The sequence below is a fragment of the Acomys minous genome (genome assembly GCF_964271855.1).
Source record: "Acomys minous genome assembly, chromosome: 1".
Classification (NCBI taxonomy): Eukaryota; Metazoa; Chordata; class Mammalia; order Rodentia; family Muridae; genus Acomys; species Acomys minous.
The window spans coordinates 56,092,948-56,117,323 of NC_140483.1; the positions used below are offsets into that span (position 1 = coordinate 56,092,948).

Below are 24,376 nucleotides of genomic sequence, written 5' to 3' on the forward strand. Positions count from 1 at the left end.
CCTGATGCCCCCTTCTGGCCCCTACAGGTGCGTACACACACATACATGGCACATACTTCTGATGCCCCCTTCTGGCCTCTACAGGTGCATACACACACATACATGGCACATACTTTCACAGAGACACCCATATACACATAAATAAATAACTAAATAAATAGGCCTTTAACTTGACTTCTGATATCGCTTCCCCCGCCCCTTACTCACACACTCACTCTCTCTTTCTCTCTCTCTTGTCTCCATCTCAGGTTTATCTGGAAACCCTGCAGATCTGGAGAAGCGTAGACTTGTTTTTGGACGGAACGTGATACCTCCGAAAAAGCCCAAGACTTTCTTAGAACTAGTGTGGGAAGCCCTGCAGGATGTCACTCTTATCATCCTGGAGATTGCAGCCATCATCTCCCTGGTCCTGTCCTTCTATCGACCTCCCGGCGGAGACAATGAAAGTGAGTGTCTAAGCTATTCCCTGTGGCTGACCTGAGTCCTTGCCGCACCACCGGCCACATTCAGTACCCGTGGCTGACAGGTTGTAGTGCAAAATATTCCTGTCACCCAGCAGGCTCTGCAGAGGAGAGCAGCCAGCAGCTAGCTAGCCGTTCTACTAACGTTCCCCTTTCCCTACCACATCCTTACTCACAGCGCCCCCATCCGGTGTTCTTCCCTCTACTTCTCAATGTGTCCCAACCATAGTGTGTGGGAAATAGCAGTGAGCCCAACCGCGCGCGCGTGCGCACTTCAAGTGACTTGCATCAGCATACTTTGTGCTGTCTAGAAATTAACACAAATTAGGCCTAGTGACGACAAGATGACGCTCCATCCCACTGTCTCCCGATTTCCTCAAGAGGACATCTTCTACCTCAGTTTTATTTTTCTATTGCTCTCTTTCCATGACTTTCTATCTCGTGGAGGTTGTGGAAGCAGCACCCTTATTTTGATGGCTTTTTCTTCCCTCCTTGGACAGCCTGTGGTCACGTTGCAAGTAGCCCAGATGACGAGGCGGAAGGAGAAACCGGCTGGATTGAGGGGGCAGCCATTCTTGCCTCCGTGATCATTGTGGTGTTAGTGACAGCCTTTAATGACTGGAGCAAAGAGAAGCAGTTCCGGGGGCTGCAGAGTCGCATTGAACTCGAGCAAAAATTCTCCATTATCCGGAATGGTCAGCTCATCCAACTCCCAGTGGCTGAGATTGTGGTTGGAGACATTGCCCAGGTCAAATATGGTGAGAGCACAATGTTTCTCCGGCACACACACGGACGTGGAGACACACACACACACATACACACACACACACACACACACACACACCCGACACATCTCAGGAGTAGGTCCACTGATATGAGGGGCTAGGAGTCTCTGAAAACCTCCCCAAAATAACCCCCCAGTCTGTGCTAACTTATCAGGTAGAGTTTAAGAGGGTTGTGGGAAAGAATTCTGAAGAAAGCCATAGCCAAAACTCTTCCAAGGGATTGTCACACTTGTGTCCTGTACAGCTTAGGAGTAAAGATACTGAATGTTCAGGTCACAGGAAGGTGTCAGTTGGAGATACGTGTGGCACTAGGGATCCAACCCAGGACCCTTTGCAGTGTAGGTAAGCCCTCTGTCACTGGGCGCCCCGCCCCCCGCTCTAGAGTTACCTTTAGAGGCCTCTCGCATTCTCGTGGGACCATAGCCCTATAGATTTTGCCAGGAGAGCTGCCCTAAGGCAGAGCGGAGGAGCTGGGCGGGGAGGTCTTACTGTCACCCTCACTCGTCCTTATTGTCACCCTTCTCCTCACACACCAGGTGACCTGCTGCCCGCGGATGGAATCCTGATCCAGGGGAATGATCTGAAGATTGACGAGAGCTCTCTGACGGGAGAATCGGATCATGTCAAGAAGACTGCAGACAAAGACCCCATGCTGCTCTCAGGTATAGCGTGTGGTTGCCCCAGTTATCGTTGTGCGACTCCCAGATAGTCAGGCCATGGGTTCTGGGCCCTTCTACAGGCTCCATCCTTTCTTCTTCTCTTGTGCTCGGATGGAGTAGAGACATGTAGGCAGTGCTGATGCGGCATGTCAGTAACCTGAAGGACATTTTTCATAAAGTGTTGTAGGAACTCTGTTGTTTGGGAAGACGGCATAAAGCCAATATATTAACCTTAGCCTCTGTGTTCTTGCTATGTTTGTTTGTTTTGGGTTTTTGTTGTTGTTGTTGCTATGTTATGTTATGTTTGGTTTTGGCTTTTTGAGACAGGGTCTGTATAGCCCTGGCCGTCCCAGACTCACTTTGTAGACCAGGCTGGCCCCGAACTCACAGTGATCCACTTGCCTCTGCCTCCCGAGTGCTGGGATTAAAGGCGTGTGCCACCATGCCCAGCCTTTGGTCTGTTTTAAGTGGGCTCATTGCGTAGCTTTTTCTTACTGCCTCCTAAATAGATTATTATCCGTCGAGGAAAGGGAGCGCCATGCTTTTCAGTTTATTTCTTACTAAACCACAACTAAAAATGTCAAACAGAACTCATTTCTACCTTCTCCTCCTCCCTCATAGGGACTCACGTGATGGAAGGTTCTGGTCGGATGGTAGTGACTGCTGTGGGCGTCAACTCCCAGACTGGCATCATCTTCACTCTCTTGGGGGCTAGTGAGGAAGAGGATGACGACAACGACGAAAAGAAGAAGAAAGGTAAGGAGCATGCTGGTTGAGAGTCTCTCTCATCTCTGTGGATGAACGAGAGGTCAGAAAGTAGATGCAGATGGAAACGCTGTTAGAAAAGCCGGCTGGGATGATGCAACAGGTACCTGAACTCCTGGCCAAGATGCAGATGTCAATTGTGGGGCTGCAGAGATGGCTCAGCGGTTAAGAGCACTTGTTCTTTTGTTTGTTTGTTTGTTTTTCGAGACAAGGTTTCTCTGTGTAGCCTTGGCTGTCCTGGACTCGCTTTGTAGACCAGGCTGGCCTCGAACTCACAGCGATCCACATGCCTCTGCTTCCCGAGTACTGGGATTAAAGGTGTGCGCCACCACCACCCGGCTCACTTGTTGTTCTTACAAAGGACCTAGGTTCTGTTTTCAGCACCCATATGGCCACTAATAACTCTCTGTGACTCCAGTTCCAGGGCCTCCTGTGCCTTCTTCTGGCCTGTGTGGACACCAGACACACACATAGTACACAGACATATATATGTGCAGATACACACACACACACACACACACACACACACACACACACACACACACACACACACACGTCGACCTTGTGTCTCTGAAGAACTCTGAAGAAAACCATCAAATCCTGGCTGTAAGCCCTCAAGTCAGAGGCTGCCTTCGAACTTTAAATTCCTGCGTCTGTAGTAGGTTGTGAGGGGTTGAGTTAGCCCCACCATCAATGAGCTGGCAGGTGCCAAGCTGCCCCATGCCCTCCTCCTCTTCCCTTACTCTCTTCCTCAAGGATTAAAGAGTCAAAGAACCATCACAGCTAAGAGGGAAGTGACTTAAAGAAAACATGGATCCTGCTGAAACGGTGGGGACAGAGAGGCCACGCTGTCCTGCAGTTAGACTAGTCTTGGACTCTCGCTTGTTCCTGGAGTAGAAATGACAGGATGAAGAGACCCAGACCCAGAGTTGAAAGCCGAATCCTGCCTTTTTCTGAACACTCCTTTTTTCTGTGGGAAGAGGAGGGTTTCTACCTTTTGGCCAAGGATCATCTTACGTTCTTAGTGGAGAGAAGTTTATGAAAAAGAAACAACCTCTCAGAACCCAACTATTCATTTTTACAGCTGCCCTTGGGTGAATACTTAGGAAGCTTGCCTGGGGGTATTGAATTGACCTGGAGATGCCTTTTAGGGCCTTGCCATGGGCAGAAACATTTCCCGCCTCTCTCTCTCCCTAACTCCTAGCCCCACTTCCTCAAGAGCTATGACTCAAGCCAGGAGCATCCTCCCACCTAGCTGCAAAAGAAGCTTAGGTGTGACCACATATCCACCTGTCTAATGTTCAGGTCCCAGGGATTAATTTGAATCAATGGGAAGGATAAATGAGCTGAGGCCAGGAGCATCCTTTACAAATGTCTCCCTGCCCTGCAGCTTCGTTGTAGCCCTTCTGTGCTGGGAAAGGACCAACAAATCGGATATCTGGTCATCTCTTACTAGTCGCTTTGGGTCTCCACCCCCACTTTTTTCTTTCTTGTTCAAACAGGTAAAAAACAAGGAGTCTCTGAAAATCGCAACAAAGGTAACCTCTCCACCCACTCATGTGCCATCTCTCTCTGCCCACGCTCAAACCAGACCTCTCCAGGCCATCTGTCTCCCTGCCTGCTCCATAATCTGTTGTTATCTGCTGCTGTGTTGGTGCCTCATCCTGAGGATGGTGCAGAGATCTGGGGGTGGGCTCAAGGCAGAACAACAGCACCCTCTGCTGTTGTCTTGAGGAAGCGCATGCCCAGAATCCTTCTGGTGTGGGATACAGATTCTGCTCTTCCCAGAGCTCTGAGCTCTGTTTCATGGTGGAGGGCGTTGGCCAGACAGTCCCTGCACCCTCCTCCGCTGGCTGGTGTTTTCTGGTCTGTTATTTCTTCTCTGCTCATCTGCCCAGAGGCTTTGGAGAGAGGCGTTTCCCTCTGCCTCTCCGCCCACTTCTTTGCTCTCGCGGTCTGTTTCGTTCTTCCTGATGTGGCTTGTGTTTTTCTTGGTGACTGTGTCTCCATCCCATCTCTGTCTTGTTTGTGGATCAGGCAGAAGAGACTGTATCCCAGGAGAGACTTCCTAAGCAAACGGTGACGTTGGAGGGGGCGTGGGGATCAGCAGGAAGTAGTCTTGAGGCAGTCCCTGAAGTTTTCCCCCTTGTTCACATGTCATAGTTTCTCTTTAAAAGTGAAGCCACCACATCAGAGCTGGGCTTGCACAGAAAGACCTTGGATTTCAGGTCTCTTTATTCTTCTTCTAAAGGGGAATTCAGTGGGTTTGGTGTCCTGTGCATCTCTGCTTCCCCTTACTCTACCTCTTTACGGCAGCTTCTTTTCTTCCCCCTAGAACACTCGCCTCAGGTCCTGCTCTGAATCTACCTCATCCCCCTTTCCTTCAGCTTATAGAGGTAGCTGAAGAATAGCTTGGCGGGGGGGGGGGGTCCGTGTTTCTTCCCTGATTAGGCGGAGGGGGGCTTTTAACAGAATAGGCTAGGACCCTTATGTTCTAGAAACATCTGCTAGACTTTCCTTTTGGCCCCTTTCTACAGTAAACGTTCGCTGTTCTAAGCTCTGGATTCCAGAAAGGATGCTTATGGCAATAGCCTCATTGGTATAATTGATCCCCTTGTTGCTATGAACTTGGTATGTGGCTCTGAGGGGCACCAGGAAGTTGTTGTGAAGAGGAGGTCCAGACCTGAAAGCATCCTTCACCTCCTTCCTCTCCAATTGTTAGACTTGCCTCCAAGGCCCTAGCGGAGTCCTATGTCTGGCATGGGTGAGGAGCAGTCAGAACTCAGGTCAGGGCCCTAAGGAACATTCCAGAAAGAAGACTGAAGGGCGTTTTGCCTTCTACCTGCCTGCCGTTCACCTGCTCACTTGTCCCCATTTGTGTGTCCACCCTAGCAAAGACCCAGGATGGAGTGGCCTTGGAAATCCAGCCACTCAACAGCCAGGAAGGTGCCGACAATGAGGAAAAGGAGAAGAAAATAAGCAAGGCGCCCAAGAAGGAGAAGTCGGTGCTACAGGGCAAGCTCACGCGCCTGGCTGTGCAGATCGGGAAGGCGGGTGAGTGGCTAAGACTGCCTCCATCTCCCATTCAAAGTACTGCCCAGTGTGTTGGCTGCTACAGCCTCCTTCCTGCCACACCAAGCAGGACTGGCAGAAGAAAGCTGGCACTTCACTTCTGCAGCTCCTGGGGTCTAGTTGCTGTATCTCTGGCTACTTCTTGGGCTTTGGAAGAGAGGTTTCTCCCTGTGTATGAACGTTAATAGCCCCCAGGTTGCTTTCATCCAAACAACAGGGGTCATCCCAGCAAGAAGGAAGGCCTTAAGAACTCTCACCTGTCCCGTAATCCCTCAAGGACAGAGGAGGCTGCAGTTGCTCCACCCTCCATGGCGGTAGAATCTTGTAGCCCAGCATAAAACAATAAATACACAGTAAAGACCGGTGGGCAAGAAAGACTCTTATTCAGCTCTGTTCAGAAGAAGGCTCTAATGGTTAGGGTGACAAGTGACTTCTCGCCATCACCCACCCCTACACATCACGTCCCTGCCATCTTCTGGCCAAGGGGAGCAGCAGGAAGCGGGACAAGAGAGTATCTGTGACCTCAGCCTTCTGTTTCACCACCATCATACTGGGCATGCTTCTGTGGGAACAGTTCTCCAGATGTCCTTGCTGAAGTGCAGGCCACCTTCAGGAAGTCTGTGGCAGGGCCTGAGCGTCTGCAGGGATCTGTGACAGGCAGAACAGCAGCCACCGTCCAGAGCCTGCTCCTGGGTGACCACGTTTTAAATATTCGATAGCCACATGCGTCCAGTAGCTGTCTTGGTGAACAGCAGCAAGTGAGAGCATTTTAAGCGTCACAGGAAGTCCTGATGGGAGTGTGACTGACCTGGCCAATTCATTTCAGTCTAACACTTAGCTCATTCTGACTTCGTTGAACTCTTGTGCACAGACTCTGTGGATGAGATAGATGATCTATGGGTGCCAAAGCCAGTTGTTGAGCCTGGTCCCCAGGTTAGAAACATTAAATGGATCCCCCTAGCCCAAGTGTTCTCCTCATCCCTGCCTCGTTCTTCCTTGGGCATAAGAACCACCCAGAGATTGGCCACTGGTCTCCTGTGTTTTGTTTCCCCCATATCGAGCTAGGCCAAGACTTGGGGGTTATGAAATAAGCAAAGTACCTTTCAACCCAGAGGGGGAGAGAGAGAGAGAGAGAGCTTCCCTAAATATACCATGGGAGCCTTACTTCCCTTCTCTGGTCCTAGCCTTAATCGAGCCAAAACCAAACTAACCTGCTGTCACTGACATCATCCCCCACGGCCTTGCTAGGAAGCCCCAGGAGCATCAGGGTCAGACTGCGGCTTCAATGTGAGTGTTTTCCAAATGCTGTGCCTCGGATGGGTACATATTGATCCTTAACCCTCAGGACAGCCACTGATTTTCCCCTCAATATATAAGGTGACCAGCCATCCCACTTGGTTGAAACCTGCTCAGTTTTTCTCCCTGAAAGTCCCAGACCTTGTTGCGTCTCAGGGAAAACAAAATGGCCACCCTGCCATCAGAAGCCGCGTCAGAAGCTTTACTCCCCCAGCTTTCTCTTCCTTGAAACAGGAGTGATCGTAGTAGTCTGTCACATAAGCTATGTGCTAGCACTATGGGGACCTCCCTGTAACCTGGGTGTGGAGCATTCATGGACCAGTGGAGGGAAAGTCAAAGGCGGTAAGCTACTAAGTGGACGGATGCAGGTGCTACTTGGTAAGCGACGGAACGCAATCATAAAAAGCAGGCCACCTCATTAATGTCGCAGAAGTGGCCAGGCCACATGTTGCTGACACACGGTCCCCCTTTAGAAGTTGCAATTGATTAGGAGAAAGGGCCTCGAGGCCATGACCCCGTGAGAGAAGGAGTGCTAGACCCGCACTCTCTGAACAAAACTCAAGAACAAAGGACAAATCAAAAGTGTAGGGATTATGGCAGGAAGTTTCACATTGAGTGATTGAGTTCAACGTAGCACACGTGAGGAGAGGGCAGGCGCCGCAGACTGGGAGCACTCAAGCCGCTCGCTGTTCAGTGCTCTCCTTCCCTGCTTAGTTCTTCCCAAGGTGTGATCTGATCTCTTCAGGCTGTGGGATCTGGCCATTTAAAACTAAACATGGTCTCTTAGGAGGAAGCCCACATCTTAACTTTCTTTACTCCTCCCCCCCCCCCCCCCCCGCCTCCCTTTTTTTTTTTTTTTTTTTTTTTTTTTTTTTGTTAGGTTTTAAGGGCTTGGGGGTTATTTTGTTTGTTTTTTAAATAAGGCCTTCCTAGGTAGATCAGGCTGGCCTAAACCTATGACCTTCCTGCCTCAGTCTCTTAAGTGCTGAGACGGCAGATGTATGCCACCATACCTAGCAACCCTCTTATTTATGAGTGAACAATTTAAAGTAGGAACTCAAAAATAAATAAATAAATAAAATAAAGTAGGAGGAACTCGGCCCATAGAGGTCTAACAACTAAACCAAGGGTTGGTGAAGTGCTAAGAACAGAATCTATATCTTTGGAACCACTGTGTTTAGAACCTTTGTTTTATTTTTTTTTTTAAGACAAAAACAAAAGCAAATCCTCTAATGTCATTGTATGTAAGCAACAGAGAGTGGGGAGAAGATTTCAACATAGCTTACCAAAGTTTACAGTTTTAAAACTTACCAAAAGGGCATATAGCTAGCTACCTCCTGCTCACGCGCCTTCTCGCCCTGCACAGGCCTGCTCATGTCCACCCTCACAGTTATCATCTTGATTCTATACTTTGTGGTTGAGAATTTCATAATCCAGCACAGACCGTGGCTGCCCGAGTGTACTCCTGTCTACATCCAGTACTTTGTCAAGTTCTTCATCATCGGCGTCACTGTGCTGGTAGTGGCTGTGCCGGAGGGGCTGCCACTGGCTGTCACCATCTCATTGGCCTACTCTGTGAAGGTAAGACTGGGAAAAATACTGGGTTCTGTAAGGACCGAGACGGAAAAGGAGGTTACCACATGCCCTGCAGTTAAAGGAGAAGCTGTCCTATCCTGTATATGCTTTAGGTATAAGCAGAAGTTCTAGGAAGTAGGCATTTCAGTTAGTTGTAGCATCGTGCCGCAAAAGTGGTACCTCGCGTTTTTGTGTAGGACTGAAAACAAGTTGAAAAGGATCGACTGGGGCTTAGCCTTTGGCCTGCATTTGGGGAAGGAGCTCTGTTGGTCCCCTTTCAGCTCCTTTCTCTTTTCTTCTGTAGAAAATGATGAAGGACAACAACTTGGTACGGCATTTGGATGCTTGTGAGACAATGGGCAACGCCACAGCCATCTGCTCTGACAAGACAGGCACGCTGACCATGAACCGCATGACAGTGGTGCAGGCCTACGTTGGAGGCATCCATTACCGCCAGGTCCCAAACCCTAATGTCTTCCCACCCAAGGTTCTGGACCTCATAGTCAATGGCATTTCTATCAACTCCGCTTACACGTCTAAGATCCTGGTAAGCTCTGCCACCTCCTGGGCAGCTGGAGTAGGTGACGGGCAGCAGTGTTCATTTTCCCAGGGACAAATCTTCTGTCCTAGTTGCTTTCCTATGGCTGTAAATGTGCTAAAATGCCATAGCCAAAGCAACTTACAGAAGAAAGAGTTTATTGAGGCCTCACAGTTTCAAAGGCTTATTAGAGCTCATGACTGTCATGGCAGGGAGCACGGCAACCAACAGGCGAGCCTAGTGCGGGGGCAGTAGCTGAGGGCTCACATCTTGATCCACAGTCAGGAGGCGGAGAGCACACTTGAGATGACAAAAGAGTTTTGAAACCTCAAAGACTTCCTCACCCCCCACACCCCCCACACCCCACCCTCCCACCTCCCACCTCCCTCACCCCGCCCCACCCCGCCCATTGACGCTCCTCCTCCAGTGGGGCCTCACTTCCTAACCCTTCCCAAACAGCTGTCAACTGGTAACGGAGTATTCAAACATATGAGCCTCAGGGGACTGTCCTCACTCAGACTGCCACACCCTCTGTTGTTTATCCCATCAGCTTTCCACTTCTTACACATGACTGATGGAGGTCAGAGTGACCCAATGGCAGTGTCTCCGAGAAGGAACCTCATGCCTGCAACAGATTTGCACTTATCCAGATTTAATTACTCACTTTCCAGAAACAGGGGTGGGGGGCGGGGAGGGAGGGAGCGTGCATTAGGATATGATTTCTGGAGGATGGGGCCCCTCATTACTGCAGAGCCACTATAAGGTGCCAAGACCTGTCAGGCTGTGAATCAAGGTCACCTTTGAAAGAACAAAAGCAAATGCTGTCTGCCCTGTTGGCACTGGTATGTCTACCACATTTACCTGCCTCGGTTTGCTCTCTGGTCCCAGAGATCTCACTTGCTAGGCCCACGTCTGTTTTTGTTCCTGTTTTTTTCTTTTCTCTCTTAGCCTTCGGAAAGGGAGGGAGGCCTACCCCGGCAAGTAGGCAACAAGACAGAGTGTGCCCTGCTGGGCTTTGTCACAGACCTGAAGCAGGACTACCAAGCAGTCCGCAATGAGATGCCCGAGGAAAAGCTCTTCAAGGTGTACACCTTCAACTCGGTGCGCAAGTCCATGAGCACCGTCATCAGGAAGCCCGAAGGCGGCTTCCGCATGTTCAGCAAGGGAGCCTCTGAGATAATGCTGCGCAAGTGAGCCCCTCTCCTCTTGTTTTCCCCTTTGAAACCCTCCCCCCTCCAGAAAGTCTGAAGACCCATGCCAAACCAGTCTGAAAGAGGAGTGACCCTCCAGCCAGGTAGTGACATCTGAGCTTTTACTCAGAACAGTTATTGCTTTTAAGAACTTTGCTGACTCCTTTTATTTAATCTTCACAAGGTGGGTACTATTTTGACCCATTTAGCAGAAGAGAAAATAAAAGCCGTGACGCTGAGTAACTTGGTCATAGAGAGAGAGAGAGAGAGCAGCTAACAGTGCTCACAGCCAGGAGGATTCAGCCTGGAATAGCCTGAGCTTCCATTTCCCAGCAAGCGAGTTCATGGAGGTAGTCAGAATATGACCCGTGTCACTGTGCTCGAAGGAGCTGGTGAGCATAAGATGTCTTGTGCAGACCAAGAGCTAACAGAGCTGTTTCTCTGTTCCCGTCTCATTCCCAAGTCTGATGACACATTATAGCTAAGCTGCCTGCAGGTTCTCACAGTCAACCCAACTTAGGTGTACAGCCAGTAGCGTGGCACACACCTATCATCCAAGCTCCAGGGAGGCTAAGGCAGAAGGGATACAAGTTCAGGGTCATTCTAGGGCACTCTGTCAAAAAGAAAGGAAGGAAGGAAGGAAGAGAGAGGCAGGGAGAGAAAATTGGGCATAATCCCAGCATTTAGGAGGCAGAGGCAGGAGGATCTCTGAGTTCGAGGCCAGCCTGGTCTTCATACCAAGCTCTAGTATAGCCAGAATGGGAGACCCTGTCAAAAATAAATAAATACATAAATACATAAATAAATAAATGGAAGAAAAGAAAGAAAAAGAAAAAAGAATCCTCAGGAAAAAACATGCGAATTAGAGAGGTACATCTCAGTTGGAACAGTGTTTGCCGACCAGGCACTATAGAAAGCAGGTGTGGTACGAGCCTGGTTAAACCCAGCACCTGGGAGATAGCATCAGGAGGACCAGAAGTTCAAGGTCAACCTGTATAGCAAGTTTCAGGCTAGCCTGAGCTTCATGAGACCCTATATCAAAGGAGAGAGAGGGAGTGTGTGTGTGCGCGCGCGCTATAGATGAGTGACAGATAAAGGATATCTCTAGGAACACTGCAGAGTCTCCATAATGCCTGTGAGTATGTGATTGTTGGGCTGTGTCGAGTAGGAAGGCAGAAACTGATTTCTGACTATGCATCTGCCCAGATGTCATCGAATCCTGGACAAGGAAGGAGAAATCATTCCATTCAAAAGTAAGGACCGAAATGATATGGTCCGCAACATCATTGAGCCCATGGCCAGCGAAGGACTCCGGACTATCTGCATAGCTTACCGGGACTTTGATGAAGCAGAGCCCAATTGGGAAAATGAGGGTGAAATCCTCATTGAACTGACGTGCATTGCCGTGGTGGGCATTGAGGACCCTGTGCGCCCAGAGGTAAGGCCTGTCTGTCAGTTTCTAAACTGAAGAGAAAGGGCAAGAAAGCAGAAGTGCTTGTCTCCCACTGACCACTAGCTAGGTTGCAGGATCCAGTGTAACCTAACAAGCCGTCTGGGAGTCAAAGGAAGAAGGCTTGAGTTTCCGGCCTACCTGTGACCCCAGACACGGTGCCTAACTACTTGTCACTTACAAGGCAGATGACTTTCCAATACCTGCCTCCCGCATCTGCTATAGAGTGCCACGTCAATAGTAGGCAGCATCCATAGGCCTCATGCTCTCATTGGAGTAGGGAGTGACAATTTCACTGGGCTTATTACTTGGTACATAGGAATAGTATGGGGCAGAATTAGGCAGAAGGCAACTTACTCTTCAACGAGCAGACCCCACGTGCAGAACACTATTCTAGGCATGAGGGAATTAAAAAGCTGAAAATCTCAAATAGATGGGACCAGTGCTTGTCAGGGCTGAGATGGTGAGGGTGTCCTGTCACCGCAGTGAGCTCGTGGATTGGAGTCTGGACCAGGTGGGCAGAGACTGGTCAGAGCTGCCTCTGGGAAGGAGAGCAGTGACCACATCACCTGATGATGACCCAGCCTCCCAGGGAGGAGGCTGAAGGAAAGGGAGCCACAAATGTTCACATTTGCCTCCTAAAGCAAATTCCCTTTTCAACCTGAGGGTATCATGAGTGAAATTTAAATGTCCACTGTGAGATGGACATGACCAAAGGGGGGTACTGAGCATTATAAAAAATGACCAGACATGGCCTCTGTCCTGTCTTCAGTGAGGTGAGAGCTGCCATGTATTGCCCACCTCATGACCACTTGTCTTTTTGCCCTCACTCTCCCAAGGTGCCAGATGCAATTGCCAAATGCAAACGGGCTGGCATTACAGTCAGAATGGTGACAGGTGATAACGTCAACACGGCACGGGCCATCGCCACCAAATGTGGCATCCTGACCCCTGGAGATGACTTCTTGTGCTTAGAAGGCAAAGAATTTAACAGGCTCATCCGCAATGAGAAGGGCGAGGTAAGTTGGTGGCAGGACCAGCGAGAGCATCACTTAAAAGAGAACAGCTGGTTCTGGTGTGCAGCAGCTGGGGCTTGTGGGAGCAAGTGGGTGGGTGGCTTCTAAACTGAAGTCTGTTCATTGTGAAACAGCCCTGCCCACCACAGCTGCTCACATGGTGAGTGGGGAGTCATCTCATCTTCATTCAGCGACCCGTGGGGGACAGGACCACTAACTTCATTATCTTTCTGGTTTTTTAAACTCATAGAATAATTTTCATGCTACTTTCCCCTTACCCCACCCCTCCAGTGTCACCGCCCTGTGGCTGTGGCTGGCACAGGCTTGTAGACAAAATATATATGAATATAGAGTATAGAGTATACAGATATAGAATAGACAAAATATAGAGTAGACAAAAGCTTCCTGGTGTACACGGAATCAGACCTAACACCCCAGCAATTCCATGGTAGCCTCCTGAGCCAGGCGTTAAGCCTAACCCTCTTCCTGTTGAAGAGAAATAAGGCTTGGCTTCTAGATAGGGAGTTGGGAGGGAGAAGAAAATAAGAAGGTCCTACATGGTCACCATCAGTGAAGCCACACTGGCTGAGGCCAGGGGCTAAAGGTCCCTCCAGGCCTAGGAAGTTCCAATACTCTTGGAAGCTGGGATTATGTGGAGGGGTAAGATTTCACTGAACAGGCTGCTCTGAGGTTGACTGATCGAGGGGCCTCTGGTATTGGCAGGTCGAACAAGAAAAGTTGGACAAGATCTGGCCCAGGCTTCGGGTGCTGGCACGATCTTCTCCCACAGACAAGCACACGCTGGTGAAAGGTGAGGTCAGCCTGTGAGCATGTCCCTGCCATAGATGAAGGCAGGCCAGGGTAAGGGTGGTTAAAGAGCCATCCTCGGCCAAGCAGGAGATGTAGCCAGTGGCAGAGTGCTTGCTTAGTATGCATAAGGCCCTGAGTTCAAGTCCCCCCAAGCCCCACCCAAAATACAAAAGAATGGAAAAGGTCTACCCTGAAGAATTAGACAATGGTGACATACACCTGTGGTCCTAAAACTTAGGAGGAGGTGGAGGCAGAACATAGTGGGTTTGAGGCCAGCTTGAGCTATGTGGGACCTTGTCTCAAAACAAAAAGAGCCATCACCCAAACTCCTGTCCTGTCCCCAGTAAGGAATCCTGGGAGAAGGCCCAGGCTAACGGGGAGAACATTGAGTTTGGCAAACGTCTGATCCCCTGGCGAGTATGTGAGGAATAGAGTTGAGCTTTTTGGTTGGGGTTTGGGAGATCTTTGTTTGGTTTAGATCTTATTTTCAGAGGTGGAGGGATGAGACAGGTTCAGAGGTGGAGGGATCAGACCGTAGCCCAGACTGACCTCAGATTCCCCTAAAGCTGAAGATGACCTTGAGCTCCTGGTCCTCCTTCCTTTACTCCCCAAGTACTGGGGTTAAGGGGAGCTAAGAGGTACACCATCACAGCTATCTAGAGCTGAGGGTAGGGGTAATTAGTCCCTAATGGGTAAGTTAACCCAGATGTCTGCCTTGAAAGCCATTTCATGCCTTTCCAGCTCCTGAGCAACTTCCTCAGGTGCTGGATAAGAATGCCTCCGTCCCCGCACAGTGACCTTGGTGAAGCAATTGTCCTGGGGTGGAGAGAGAGTAAGGCAGAAGGAAAGGGATGGGAGAGGGACCAAAAGTGTCCCTTTCCTAGGAAGCAATACTTGCCCCGTGACCTCAGCTAGCTCATGTGTGCTCACTATTGTGTGTGTCTATTTTCCCCAGGTATCATTGACAGCACTGTTGGGGAACAGCGGCAGGTGGTAGCTGTCACCGGTGACGGAACAAATGACGGGCCTGCTCTAAAGAAAGCAGATGTTGGTTTTGCCATGGTAAGCTCTCCAGGGTCTCCGCTTGGCTCACCTTTTCATCAAGAGTCAGGGCAAAGCTTCCACTTCCTGTGCCTTCACACCCACCTGTGTTCTTCTCCCCACTCCTGTCTCTCCTACCTACATGGCCAGGAGTGTGTGTGTGTGTGTGTGTGTGTGTGTGTGTGTGTGTGTGTGTGTGTGTGTGTGTTTTTAAAACAGAGGGTGGCTATTGAGGAAATCACAAAGTGGCTTATCCAGAAAAACAAGAACACTGTGGTGATGCTGTTTGCCTGGGTGAATGACAAGAAACTCAGTGTCCACATAAAACCTGTCCAATTCTGTGCTCTTCACATGTGAGGTCATGTGTCTCTGAATCTTTTGGCAAGTTCCTTTAAAAGTCAATAATTCAAAAGAGGCATGCTGCTTCGGAAAGGTAGCGTAGGTACTAGAGGTATCTGGGAGTTGTGATTTGGTGTCAGGTGGAAGTGGGATGATTGTTGCAAGCACGGCAGTTGATCTGATGTCCAGAGAGGTTTGGAAGTCCCCACACTAAAAAGTGCGTCCTCACATTCAAGTAGATTATTGCTACCAGCCTCCATCCATATCTTACTGTGGTTGGGATCTAGCAGTGGAAGGGAATTTAGGAGTGTGTGTGTGTGTGTGTGTGTGTGTGTGTGTGTGAGAGAGAGAGAGAGAGAGAGAGAGAGAGAGAGACAGACAGACAGACAGACAGACAGACAGACAGAGAGACAGGGAGACAGGGAGACAGGCAGGCAGAGACAGAGGAAGGGAGGGAGGGAGGGAGATCAGCCAGGTTTGGAGGTGTACACCTGTAATCCCAACATTTGGGACATTGAAGCAGGAGGGTTTCAGGTTCAAAACCAGCCAGGCCCGCAGGCAGTTCCAGACCGGCTTGGATACATAGTAAGGCTCTACCTCAAAAATAAAGAAAATAGTTTATCTCTGTGGTGCTCTTAAAAAAATTTTGTTGTTGTTGTTATAGGTGGCTTTTCCTCTTATCCCTTAGCTCCTGGAATAATGATTCATAAGACTCATTATTTTACAAATACCTAGGTCATATAGCTAGGTTCTTCTCTGACTAACTCATAACTTAATCCGTTTATAATAATTTACATTCTGCCATGGGCCGGTTACCTGAGCTCAGGTACTATCCGTCCATCCTCCTCACATCTTGCTGGCTGAATCTTGTCCCCCACCACCACACACTGGCGTTATCCCCTTTGCCTATAGGATGTCCCATCTATTTTCTACCTCAGCCATAGGCCATAGGTTTTTTTAATTGACAGGTGTTACATTCATACAATACACAAGAGACTCCCTCTATAGACTTTTAAAAAATAACTACATGTATATATGTGCATCTGTGTATGAGTAAATGCGTAAGTGTGCTGATGTTCATGAAGACCAGACACAGTTGTGAGCCACCCAACATAGATATTGAGGATCAAACTCTGGTCCTCTAGAAGGGCATGCTCTTAACCACTGAGCCATTTCTGTAGCCCCGAGGGAACTCTAAAACAAAACAAAGCCACAGTTTTAATTCTAAGAAACTTTTAAAATATGCTTTAAAGGTTAGAATTATATAATGGATTCCTATAGACCTGTCCCTCTGTTTCAATAGGTACCCCCACCATCTTCCTTTATCCAGATCAGTTACTCTGTAGTCAACCTAAGACATTTTGTCATTTGTATTCATAAAATTATAAACATATCTTCTAAATAATATATATAAATAAATATGTATAAAGAATTATTATAGAAATTTTCATTAAAAAAAAAAACTAAAGGCCAGGCATGGTGGCACACGCCTTAATCCCAGCACTCAGGAGGCAGAGGCAGGCAGGTTACTGTGAGTTCTAGGCCAGTCTGTTCTACAAAGCAAGTCCAGGACAGCCAGGGCTACACAAAGAAACCCAGTCTACAAAACAAAACAACAACAAAAACTCTGACAATTCCTTACTATTGTCAAATTCTAGTCAGTGTTTAAATTTCTCCTACTGACTGATAAATGTTTTTTTTTTTAGTTTGTTTGTTGGTTGGTTTAGTTTTGTTGGGGAGTTTCTGTTTTGTTTGTTTTTTGAGACAGGGTTTTTCTGGGTATCCTTGGCTGTCCTGGACTCACTTTGTAGACCAGGCTGGCCTGGAACTCACAGAGATCCACTTGCCTCTGCCTCCCTGAGTGCTGGGATTACAGGTGTGCACCACCATTGCCCAGCTCATAAATGTTTTTATAGTTTATCTGTCCAAGTCAGTCCAAATAGGATCCACACTTTATGGTTGTCTGAGGCATCTATGGGGTCTCTGAATCCACAGCAGTGGCTCTTAAGTTCAGTGAGGAAGAGCACTGTCTAACAGAGGATGAAAGGTCGAGTCCCAGCACCCACAAAGCAACTCCCAACCATCTGTAACTCCAGTTCCAGGGAATCTGACTCCCTTTTCTCACAGGCACCAGGGACACATGGGGTGCATATACATACATGCAAGTAAAATGCCCACACACATAAAATGATTTTTTTCAAATTATAACCCAACTTCTGATGCACCAGCATTACCTGGGAACCTATGGAAATCCAGACTCTCAGGCACCTCCCACATCTACTGGGCCAGAAGGCCTGGAGTTGGGGATCCTAGTGTGCCCTAATGTTTAAGAACCACTGGGTTTTGGTTTTGTTTCTTTTTTTTAAAAGATTTGTTTATGATGTATACAGTGTTCTGCCTGCATGTACACCTGTCCTCCAGAAGAGGGCACCAGATCTCATTATAGATGGTTGTGATCCACCATGGGATTGCTCGCAATTGAACACGGGACCCCTGGAATGGCAGCCAGTGCTCCTCAACCTCTGAGCCATCTCTCCAGCCTGTGTTTAACATTGATATCGTTTGGTCCCTTGGTTTTGATTTGTGTTGGGGTTTTATGTTTTTGCTTGTACCTTGCCCCCACCTCTCTCCCTCTCTCTCCCTGTGTGTGTGTGTGTGTGTGTCTGTCTGTCTGTCTGTCTGTCTGTCTGTGTGCCTACTATGGTATGGCTGTGGAGGTCAGAGAACAATTTTTGGAAATTGATTTTCTCCTTCCACTGTGGGATCTCAGGATCAAACTCAAGTCAACAGATACGCATGGCAAGTGTTTCTTGTGAGACAGGGTCTTACTCTACCTGACTGGCCTGGAACTCGCTAGACAGACCAAGCCTGCCTCTGCCTCAAGCGCTGGGACTAAAGGGGTCCTGCACCCCACATCTGGATAGTTTTGCTTGTTTGTTTATTTCATTTTGTTTTGTTTGGTTTCTGCCTCATTTTGGGCTCTGAGACATGGTCTGGCCTTCTCCTCAGTCTGTAGCCCAGGCTATCCTCCAACTTAAAGCAGTCCTCCTGCTTTGGCATCCTGAATGCTGGAATCACAGAGCACACCCTATGCCTAGTTTGTCCCTTGTATTTTATATAGGTTAGTTCCAAAAGTAGTCAGCTTCTATATCTCATTGGGGATTGTGAGATGACACTGTTCTGACTTGTTTGTTTTTTCGAGCCTAGGTCTCTGTGTGTAGCCTTGGCTGTCCTGGACTCACTTTGTAGACCACTGTTCTGATTTTATTTATTTACTTATTTATTTATTTATTTATTTATTTACTTGAATGCTTACACAAAAGGAGCTTTCCCTTCCCCTCTGTCCTTACTCTGTGGTCCAGTCCAGTGTCTATACCTGTTTTTAGGATAAAAGGCAGATTGAATGCTTGATTCTTTTTCTTTCTTACCACTGATGACTTGTTTTGTTTTTTATTTTTAATATTATTACAAAACACATAGAGGCTTTTTAGTATTTGGATTGAACCTTGAGCTTCATGCATGTCAGACAAGTGCTGAGCCACCGAAGTACCTCAGCCCAAACAAGGGAACTGGAATATGTGTGCTAAGTTTTAACCCATTGCTCTGGTTATTGCCCTGTTAGCCGGGAGAAGCCTCTTCAGAGAGTCCTTTTGATGTCACCTTAGGTGTCTTTTCTTGGTTTCTTCTCTGATAAAACACTGCAGAGAGACTGAGCCTTTTATTTGTTTGTGTATTGTTTTTTGAGACAGAGTTTCTCTATGTAGCCCTAGCTGTCCCAAAACTCACTCTGTAGACCAGGCTGGCCTCGAACTCACAGACATCCGCCTGCCTCTGCCTCACAAGTGCTGGGACTAAAGGCGTGCGCCACCACCGCTGCCACCATCACCTGGATGGACCTATTTCTCATCTCGGGACTGGCATCATGCATTCCTTCAGTGCAGCCTGTCCTGCCTCATTGTTGTGACAAGCCAAATTAGGAAACACAATCATAGCGTGAAGGTAACCTTTTTATTTAAAAATATGGATTGGAAAGATGGCCTAGCGATTAAGAACATGGTCTGCTTTTCCAGAGGACTAAGATGCTATTCCCAGCCCCCCACGTGGTGGCTCTCAACTGCTTGTAACTCCACTTGCGTGGGACCTGATGCCTTCTCCTGGCTTCTGGAGGTGCCACACATGTTCTTGGTGCACAGACATACATGCAGGTGAAACACCACCCGTGCACATTAAATGAAATAATTAATTTTTTTAAGTTAAAAAATAGGGGCTGAGCTGGGTGATAGTGATATGTGCCTTCAATCCTAGTACTCAGGAGGCAGAGGCAGGCGGATCTTTGTGTTTGAAGCCAGCCTCTGGTCTATAGAGTGAGTTCCAGGACAGCCAGGGATACACAGAGAAATCCTGTCTTGAAAAATCAAAAAAATAAATAAATATTTTGTGTTAATACTATAGATTTCTACTCCATCCCCCTAGATAAATGGTAGCATCTGTATGTTCTTTCCCATCTCTTTTTTTTTTTTTTCAGCAAACAGCCTAGCCTGAAGAGTGTACTTCATAGTAGTGAGTAGACGCAAATATACTACCCTTCTTGTCTCTTTTCACAGTGCACAGATGCTGCACAGATGGCAGCATGTAGCTGTATTGAGGTTCGGGGGAAGGGAGCAGAACGGCCTAGTCTAACCTCCTGCCTTACAATTACAGATATTGCTACCATGCCCTGCACTGGAGACCTTTTTGATAGGGAAACTAAACGACATACTCTTACCTAGACAGCCTTCATTTGCTGCAACCTCGATAGGAAAATAATATTACTGGGTAAATAGAACAATCTAGTATACACCAAAATAAAGAATACGTTCCTGGGGCTAGAGAGATGGTTCAGCTGCTCTCGCAAAGGACCTGAGTTTGGTTTCCAGCACCCATACTCACAACAATGTATAATTCCTGTTATTCAAGGAATCTGGCATCCTACTGTGGCCTCTGCAGGTACCTGTACACATTTGCACATATACACAGAGACACATAAATAAATTTTTTTTTAATTTTAAAAGATTTTACAAAAAGAATAAGCTCCTGTGTCTTAGGAGTTGCAAGGTGCATGATAGAAATGCAGATTGGGGCTGATTATGGTGACGTGCCCCAGCCTTGGCAAGCAGAGACAGAAAACTCAGGTGTCTGAGGCCAGCCCTCACCACCTAGTGGACTTGAGACTAGCCTAGAAGACATGAGACTCTGTCTCAGAGAAGAAGAGAAGGCAGAGGGTGGAAGCTGTGTATAGCAGTGACGTGTGTGCTAGGATGTTAGTATTTAATTGAACTGGATATTAAAAATGGTAGGATTCAAATAGATGGTGAAAGAGGATGCTTCGGGCTTAGGGAAATGACAAGAATAAGAGCATGGACTCTAATAAGGGAAGAGTGTTCAGGAGATTTCTAATAAACCAGTAAGTTTTTATTTGTTTGTTTGTTTGATTTTTTTTGTTTGTTTGTTTTGGTTTGGTTTTGGTTTTGGTTTTGGGTTTTGGTTTTGAGACAGGGTTTCTCTGTGTTATCTTGGCTGTCCTGAACTCGCTTTGTAGACCAGGCTAGCCTCGAACTCACAGTGATCCTCCTGCCTCTGCCTCCCAAGTGCTGGGATTAAAGGTGTGTGCCACTACACCCAGCTGAAACCAGTAAGTTTTGAGCAGTGAGCTTGCCTGAGAACAGATTGGAGCTTGAACCCTGGGACACTGTGAGGACATGCACTGTCAGCCTAGAAGTTTCCCAACCATTGACCTGTCTATTTAGAACTCTTCCACGTGTCCCCAGTGATAGGGCTTTGAACAAGGACAGAACTTTGTTTGCTACAGGACCGCCCCTCCTAGAACAAACCACAGGGTTTCCAAAATGTGCCAGGGAGACATGGACCTCAACCTCGCTCGGCGATGAGAGAAGTGTACGAATTTGGAGATAGGATAGATAGGACGCGCCCACTCCCTTTCAGTTCTGAGGTGGGGGAGTAGTAAGGGAAGGAGAAAGAGAACTATTCAAAGCTGCCTAACTCCTCCTCCTCCGGGAGAAGAGCTGGACAATGATGTCAGACCCCAGATGCGTGAAAGTCTCTCCTCTGCTGCCAAGCAGCCACAGGCGCCGTTGTCACAGTGGGAGCCTGGCCAGGCTTACCACTTCCAACCCATAAGGAATCAACCCGTCACTTCTCTGTCAGCTGTGCAGCATTTTCAATCCAGAGTCCCCTCAGGACAAATTGCAGAGGCAATGAGGGACGCTGCGCACATGCGCATGCACCTCTCACGGGACTAGAAGATAAAGGCCCTTCTCTCTCTCTCTCTCTTTCTCTCTCTCTCTCTCTCTCTCTCTCTCTTTAATATTTTATTTATTTATTACATATACACACAAGAAGAGGGTGTCAGATCACTTTATAGATGGTTGTGAGCCATCATATGGTTGCTGGAAATTGAACTCAGGACCTCTGGAAGAACAGACAGTGCTCTTAGCCTCTGAGCCATCTCTCCAGCCCAGAAGGCCCTTCTCTTGATCACTTTATGGAGTCTTTTCTCTTGCGTGGCTGGGGCCCCTTTGTTGCCTGTTGTGGCTACCGTATCCCCTAGTGCCCGTGCCTGGTTCTGAGGCTTCCGGGTTCTCAGCCCCTGGGCTCAGAGCATGCTACTTATTGCTGACCATCTTCTCCCGCCTCAGGGTATTGCAGGCACGGATGTGGCTAAGGAGGCGTCAGACATAATCCTGACCGATGACAACTTCACCAGCATTGTGAAGGCAGTGATGTGGGGACGGAACGTGTACGACAGTATTTCCAAGTTCCTGCAGTTCCAGCTCACCGTCAACGTGGTGGCCGTGATCGTGGCTTTCACTGGAGCCTGTATCACTCAGGTTGGGCGGGGCTGGGATGGCAGGGATGACTCAAGGGCTGAGGAGCGTAGGGTAGAGGGTATAGCATATCTACTCAGGAGTCAGGACAAGGGTGTCCTAGTGCTGCGTGGACAGTTAGCTCTACCAGGTTTACAGCCTCTACCTGCTCGATCAGAATAATGATTTACCTACCATTAATTTAGCAACTTTTTTTTTTGGTCAGCGGCTTTGATGTACACTTAGGTGGATTATCTTTTTCTTTTCAAAGCATGCCTGCGAGGCAGATGTTATTATCCCCTTACAGTGATGAAACTGAGGTCATGTAAATTTGTCAAGGTCACTCTGGAGCTAGGTTGCAAAAATTCAAGGTCTAGTGGGTGAGTGATGGAGCTGTGAGATGGGGCTTGGTTTCTGGAACAAGCTGAAAGGATCGGTTCTCCTTCCTCCCAGGATTCCCCATTGAAAGCAGTACAGATGTTGTGGGTTAACCTGATCATGGACACCTTTGCTTCCCTGGCCCTGGCCACAGAGCCCCCGACCGATTCTCTGTTGAGGCGTCGCCCCTACGGGCGAAACAAGCCCCTGATCTCGCGCACCATGATGAAGAACATCCTGGGCCACGCGCTGTATCAGCTCGCCATCATCTTCTTCCTTGTCTTTGCTGGTAAGCCACGCTTGGGAGAGGGAGGGCAGCTGTTGGGGGCTGGATTTAGTTAGGAGAGTGACTGAGAACACAGCGTGGCAGCTAGTGAAATCCAGACAGACACAATAGCAGCTTCACCAGTGAGTGCTGCCTCAGTAGTCCCGGGTCAGACATAGCTTTCTGTCATGCCGCAACACAGGGAAACAAATACCAGTGGAGTCAACTGACAGACAAGATCAGATAGGTTGAGACCAGAGCCAGCATTTGAAATATTTCATCAAGGCAGGCTGGAGAAAGAGTTCTGCGATTAAAAGCGCATGTTGCTCTCGCAGAGGACCCAGGTTCAGCCCTCAGCACCCACATTGGTGGTTCACAACCATCTGTAAATCCAGTTCTCGGGGATCCAATGCCCCATTCTGACCTCCAGTGCCACAAACATACATGCAGGCAGAAACACTCACACACATAAAATAAAAAATTTTTTAGACCCATAAATCTAAAATATTTTAAATTTAAAAAAATAAAATGTTCAATAACTTAGGTGACTCAGAAACTAACCAATTAGAATGAACTTCCTAATGGCCAGAGTCCACCAGCATGGCTGTCCCAACACGGTCTGTCTCATCCTGAAACCTCAGTGAGACCACATCACCCTCTAATACGTGTCCTGTGCCTGCCAGGTGAGAAGATATTTGACATTGACAGTGGGAGGAAGGCGCCTCTCCACTCCCCGCCCAGCCAGCACTATACCATTGTTTTCAACACCTTTGTGCTGATGCAACTCTTCAACGAAATCAACTCTCGGAAGATCCACGGCGAGAAGAACGTCTTTGCAGGCATCTACCGCAATATCATTTTCTGCTCTGTAGTTTTAGGCACATTCTTCTGCCAGGTGAGCGTCTATGTGGAGGTGGGGTAGGAAGGCTGGGACATAGAGGGCAGAGGCTTGGAGCCCAAGACTCTCTGATATGCCCAAGATGAGCACTGAGGGCGTTAGGGGGACCAAGGCTACGGTAAATCTTGGGGTTCTCAGTTTGCTTCCATGTGTACCTCATTCTAGAACTGAGCCCAGTCACGTGCTCCAAGGCAAGGTAGCATGTTACTGCAAATACTTTCATGGTCTTTCTAAATGTGCACAAGTTCCACATAGTGACCAAGAGATGGGCCACTATCTTCCACCTCCTGTCCATGACCGCACACATGAAATGTGTATGTCCAAGTGGCATAGCCCCTCCCCCATCTCCAGTCTCACCTCTGCCCTTTTGTTCTGAATGGGCTTGTGATTGAAAATGCTACACTATTTGCAGAGGAGAAGCGGTGGGTTAGTGCATGTATATGTAGCTGCCGGGCTAACCCTGGCCTGGGTTCCTGTTATGGGAACCAGGGTCAAGAGCACGGTTGCCTGGTAGCAGAAAGATGGCTTCCTTCCTTTTTGCCCTAGTCGGAGGTTCACTAAGACGTATGGCTACAAAGGGTTATGAGCAGGTCGCATGACCAAAGAGCATCTTCTTGGGGGTGGAGACATGGCTCAGCTCAGCCAAGAGAGGACCAGAGTCTGAATTCCAGCGGCCACATCACTTGACTCACAATCACTTGTAACTCTAGCTCCAGGGGAGATCTGACACTGTCTTCTGACTTCTGTAGCACACGGATTAAGAGTACACACACACACACACACACACACACACACACACACACACACACACACACACACAAACTTAAAAATGAGATGGCTTTTCTCTCAGCAAAGCCCCTCCATTGCACACACATTCATGCACGCGCATGTACACACATACACTTTTCTTCTCTGCAGTGCCTTCTCTCTGTCACACACTAGCCTCAGTCACAGGAAGCCTCCAGCAGCCTCTAC

The 24,376-nt window shown here is 48.3% G+C and overlaps 1 protein-coding gene across 4 annotated transcripts in view; it reads left to right on the plus strand.

The window, feature by feature from the left end:
* Positions 1-24,376, plus strand: part of ATP2B4 (ATPase plasma membrane Ca2+ transporting 4) — a 99,463-nt gene that overhangs the window by 60,460 nt on the left and 14,627 nt on the right. For 2 of the 4 annotated variants that reach the window (XM_084785358.1, XM_084785356.1), the window contains exons 3-18: positions 249-446; positions 962-1,219; positions 1,783-1,908; positions 2,527-2,661; positions 4,173-4,208; positions 5,563-5,724; positions 8,405-8,619; positions 8,918-9,160; positions 10,100-10,341; positions 11,548-11,779; positions 12,631-12,810; positions 13,531-13,618; positions 14,573-14,679; positions 21,693-21,884; positions 22,314-22,527; positions 23,187-23,398. In XM_084785358.1, coding sequence (XP_084641484.1) covers positions 249-446; positions 962-1,219; positions 1,783-1,908; positions 2,527-2,661; positions 4,173-4,208; positions 5,563-5,724; positions 8,405-8,619; positions 8,918-9,160; positions 10,100-10,341; positions 11,548-11,779; positions 12,631-12,810; positions 13,531-13,618; positions 14,573-14,679; positions 21,693-21,884; positions 22,314-22,527; positions 23,187-23,398 — 2,840 coding nt within the window. The remainder of the gene's footprint in view (positions 1-248; positions 447-961; positions 1,220-1,782; positions 1,909-2,526; positions 2,662-4,172; positions 4,209-5,562; positions 5,725-8,404; positions 8,620-8,917; positions 9,161-10,099; positions 10,342-11,547; positions 11,780-12,630; positions 12,811-13,530; positions 13,619-14,572; positions 14,680-21,692; positions 21,885-22,313; positions 22,528-23,186; positions 23,399-24,376) is intronic. The other 2 variants (XM_084785359.1, XM_084785357.1) reach the window with 1 other exon arrangement.